The sequence below is a fragment of the Mandrillus leucophaeus genome, unplaced genomic scaffold (genome assembly GCF_000951045.1).
Source record: "Mandrillus leucophaeus isolate KB7577 unplaced genomic scaffold, Mleu.le_1.0 Scaffold393, whole genome shotgun sequence".
NCBI lineage: Eukaryota > Metazoa > Chordata > Mammalia > Primates > Cercopithecidae > Mandrillus > Mandrillus leucophaeus.
Window position 1 is genome coordinate 2,724,261 of NW_012104176.1, and position 4,266 is coordinate 2,728,526.

At 42.4% G+C, this 4,266-nt stretch overlaps 1 protein-coding gene across 1 annotated transcript in view; it reads left to right on the forward strand.

Moving 5' to 3' along the window:
- The window catches only part of ADGRA3 (adhesion G protein-coupled receptor A3), a 176,486-nt gene that overhangs the window by 169,468 nt on the left and 2,752 nt on the right, over positions 1 to 4,266 (forward strand). The window contains exons 15-16 of the mRNA XM_011991308.1: positions 360 to 505; positions 3,855 to 3,950. Coding sequence (XP_011846698.1) covers positions 360 to 505; positions 3,855 to 3,950 — 242 coding nt within the window. The remainder of the gene's footprint in view (positions 1 to 359; positions 506 to 3,854; positions 3,951 to 4,266) is intronic.

A 4,266-nucleotide genomic window follows, 5' to 3' on the forward strand; every position in this document is an offset into this window, starting at 1 on the left:
AAAAAAAAAAAAGAAAGAAAATGAACGCTAATGTATAATGTCACATGTATGAAAAACACACCTTTGGTTTAATGTCCAGGAGCCAGTTCCGTCCTATATTAAGGGTCATCTTGGGTATAAATGGTAGCTTGTGGGCTTCCTAGAGCCAATTGTCGGTTTGTGTATTTGAGGAACGTGATTCCCTGTCATGTGTCTGTTAGAACGCGGTGTTGCCTTAGCAGGCAACAGAGTTGATTATTAAGATAGGCCTTCCTGCTGCTTTCGAAACAGACTTCTGAAAGTTACTTACCAATTTTGAGATAAGCTGTAGTAGGAACATTTTTTTTCTTAGTTTATTCATTCTTTGATCTTCCTTGTAGGTTGGGATAATTCTTCACTATTCCACCCTTGCCACAGTACTATGGGTAGGAGTGACAGCTCGAAATATCTACAAACAAGTCACTAAAAAAGCTAAAAGATGCCAGGATCCTGATGAACCACCACCCCCACCAAGACCAATGCTCAGGTATCTCCTATCTTTGTTGTATTATCTTAAGGGTCAATTAAGTGTTTTCTCTGCTTTCATTGAAGCATAATCGTAAATTATAACAAAATTGCTGAGTGAATTTTGGGAAGTAAAAGAACGGACTTGTACGCAGGACCTGCCTGGTTTTGAAAATGACTTTGGCTTTGAAAATGGCTTAGGCATCCTTCCAGCGGCGAGTCCTCAGTCAACTTCTGTACCCTCTCTGAGCCTTCCAAGATCATCTCAGAAGTGGGGCTGATTCTCCCATCCTCGAGTTGTGAGGAATAAATGAGTAAATGGGCAAAGCACTTACGATGGGATCGGCCATGTCATAGGCCCTATGAAACTGTCAGCTGTTTTTATTTCCTTGAGGTCATAATCTCAAGTATGTATCAATTTAATTATTCTGTGCAAAGGACAAAAAGACTTGTAATATGTCTTTCCTATCCATTGTAATATGAAAAATGGTGAATGATCATGCTGGATGAGTAAAATCTATCAGTGATGACCAAGCCTGTTGAATGCCTGATATGTCACTGGCCCTGGGCCAGGGATTTAGAGAAGACCCCCTTGCCCTTTGGGAGTTTATAGTCTGCAGGAGGAGATAGGCGTGAGCACTGACTGTGCTGTGTGAGAAGCATAGTGGAGATAAGTTATTTGAAAATGTAAAGCAAGAAGCCATTAATTTTGGGGGTGGGAGGTTATTAGGAAATGCTGGGCCACTGGCATGAACCTTACTGTGATCAGGGCAAAGTGTAAAAGTGAAGAGTGAGCTGAGGAAACCTTGAGGAGTGCAGTTTGGCTGGAACCTCAGGTGTTTGGTGTCAAGTAGCAGGAATTCAGGATGGAAGCTGGCTTTGAGTCCTCTGTGGGTCCTATTTAAAATGTGGGCAGCCACTGAAGACTTTTAACTAAGGGAGTGGCCTGACACAGTGTCATTTTAGAAGGTAGCTATCGCTCTAGTATGGAGTACAAATCAGAATCCCCAAGAATAAGGAATTCTGCTGAGGTTATTAGGGTAGCCCCCATGAAGACCAGAACAGTGTCGTGGAGAACAGAGAGGAGGACCCAGGTTTGAGAGGCTTGAAGCAGTTTCTCTAGGACTGATGTCCAGCTGGATTTAAGACATGTGTGAGGGAGAGAAATTTGAAGAAGACTACGAATTCTCTATTCTAGCTAGCTAGCATGCCTTGACAGAGGGTGTTTCCATCAACTGAGAAATAAGATAGGAAAAGCAGAAAGGGCAGGTGGGTGGAGGAGACGTGGAGAGGGGAAACGGGGTGGTAGGCTCATCAATACTTTCTTGTGGAATGTTTACATTTTTAGAAGTCCAGGGCTCAGCAGAGAGGACAAGCTAGAGATTATGTAGGAGGAGCAGGAGACATTTCCTTACGTTATTCATTATCATTGAAGCCATGATAATGAATAGGATCTCCCAGGGGGAAGTTAAGAAAAGATTGATACTTGGACCATACTAGTGTTTAATAGATGGGTTGTGGAAAAAAATCACTGGATTTTTGGCTACAGAAAGAGAACACCCGAGGCCATGGAGGATTTGGGGGACAGTGGTTCCGTGTTCGACAAGGAGCAGCAGGGGTGCTCAGTGGCCCCAGAGTTAAATTGTAGGATGAGATTTGACACCTCCCTCACTTCTATTAAGAGAAATGAGAGATGATGGTGTTTGGCTCAGACACTTGGGAATCTGAAACTTGGGAACCTTAAGGAGCTGTTCCTTCCTGTAAGGTTCTGAGAACAAAGATACAAGAGTAAAGGAAAAGGCAGCTTGGGCTTCAAACTCTCTGCATTCCCCAAATGACACACAAGTATCCTCTTTGCATTAGACTGCTCAAGCTCTGCCCTCTAACCCTGCTTTCCCCATCTCGTTTAGCTTAAGGAAGCCTGGGCAACACTGCCGTCTGGAGGGTGGGACATGGGATTTGCCCATGAGACTCATCTGACCCCACAAAGGACATTTTTAGCATCATGGTAGTGAGTGGGTACAGCCAACAATAAGGTGATAAAGGCAAGGAAGTCGTGGTACTAGTGTTTGCAGAAGGAAGAGAGAAAATAAATGGTAGTTCAAGGAAAGTTTTAGAAGGTGGGGAAACTTGAATATATATATGTGTGTGTGTGTATATAGGCTGGAAATATAGGCTCTATATATATATATATAGGCTGGAAATATATAGGCTGGAAACTTGAAAGAAATATATATATAGGCTGAAAATAAGCAGTACAGAAGATTTTAAAGATGCAAAATAGGGTTATTTGATAACAAGAAGACCAGGGGTTTGGTGACGTTGAAAGAAGAGTCACAGGGTGATAGGGCCCAAGATTAATTTTGGAAATAATGCTTTCTTTTCAGGTAAGAAGCAGATGTGAATTAGTATAGCAGGAAGAAGGGGAAGGTCACATATTATTGGCATCTCTCTAATCTGTGGAATGGAAGGCAGAGTTACAGTTTTATAGGGTAATTAGTTTTCTTTTCAGCAGTACTAACATCATGTTAAAGGATTTTAGTAACTAGGTACGACGAAGGAACAATATATGGACAAATGTATCACAGATACTGCCTTTATCCACCCAATGCAAGATTTGGGGCTATGTCTCAGGAAGGAGCAAATGCAAAATTAAGATTGACTCACCCAGGAGTATCCATCCTGGATGGAAATTTCTTTTTCAGAGAGATCAAAGAGCTCAGAGATGACCACAAAATATTTCTTTGTAGGACCAGTCACTGCTCTGTTTCAATCAGCTTTTATTGCACCATCATTTCCCTTGCTGTCCCCTGCTGCTCTGTGGAAAAGGGGTCAGGTAGGGCCTCTGCACTAGTGAAGCGGCTGGGATGCAGATACCCTCCTTACCTCAATCTCAGTGGACTGGGGATGAGATACACAGCAGTGGGCAGTCCTGGGACATGCAGGCTGAGCTGAACATTAATCAATAATTAATATGTCGTTACATTTTTTGTATGAACTATGGCACTTTTCAATTCACCGGCTGAATCTAAAAGAAGCCAGTTCCCTCCCCACACACACACAAAAAGCTGAAACCCTACCTGCAGGCACAGAGTGTTACTTTGCGTGGCCACAAGGTGGCAGAAGCTGATCAGCGTTCCTCTACTCGGAAACTCACTAGACCTGTGCTTTAAAACAAGAAATCTAAAAAACAAAACAAAAACACATTACTGCTAATAAATCAGCCTCCCGAACGAAACTCTCAGCTTATTATTGGAATAAAAATAATAGGTAATCTTCAGGGAATGACTTTTGAAGTACTGAGATGTTATGATAGATAATATGTTAAAAAGCGGAGTGATGAGTGGTTTTTCTGTGGTTCCTCCTTCCAGATTTTACCTGATTGGCGGTGGTATCCCTATCATTGTCTGCGGCATAACCGCAGCAGCGAACATTAAGAATTATGGCAGTCGGCCAAATGCACCCTAGTGAGTATTTTATATTCTCTGTGTATTTGACCCAGTTGTTTCTCTTTTAAGTAGTTTCTAGGCATTATAGGTGATTGCAGTTTCTTAAATAACGTGTTGAAACATGAAGCATCGATCTGGTTTACCATATTCTTTTCCAGTTGCTGGATGGCGTGGGAACCCTCCTTGGGAGCCTTCTACGGGCCAGCCAGCTTCATCACTTTTGTAAACTGCATGTACTTTCTGAGCATATTTATTCAGTTGAAAAGACACCCTGAGCGCAAATATGAGCTTAAGGAGCCCACGGAGGAGCAACAGAGATTGGCAGCCAATGAAA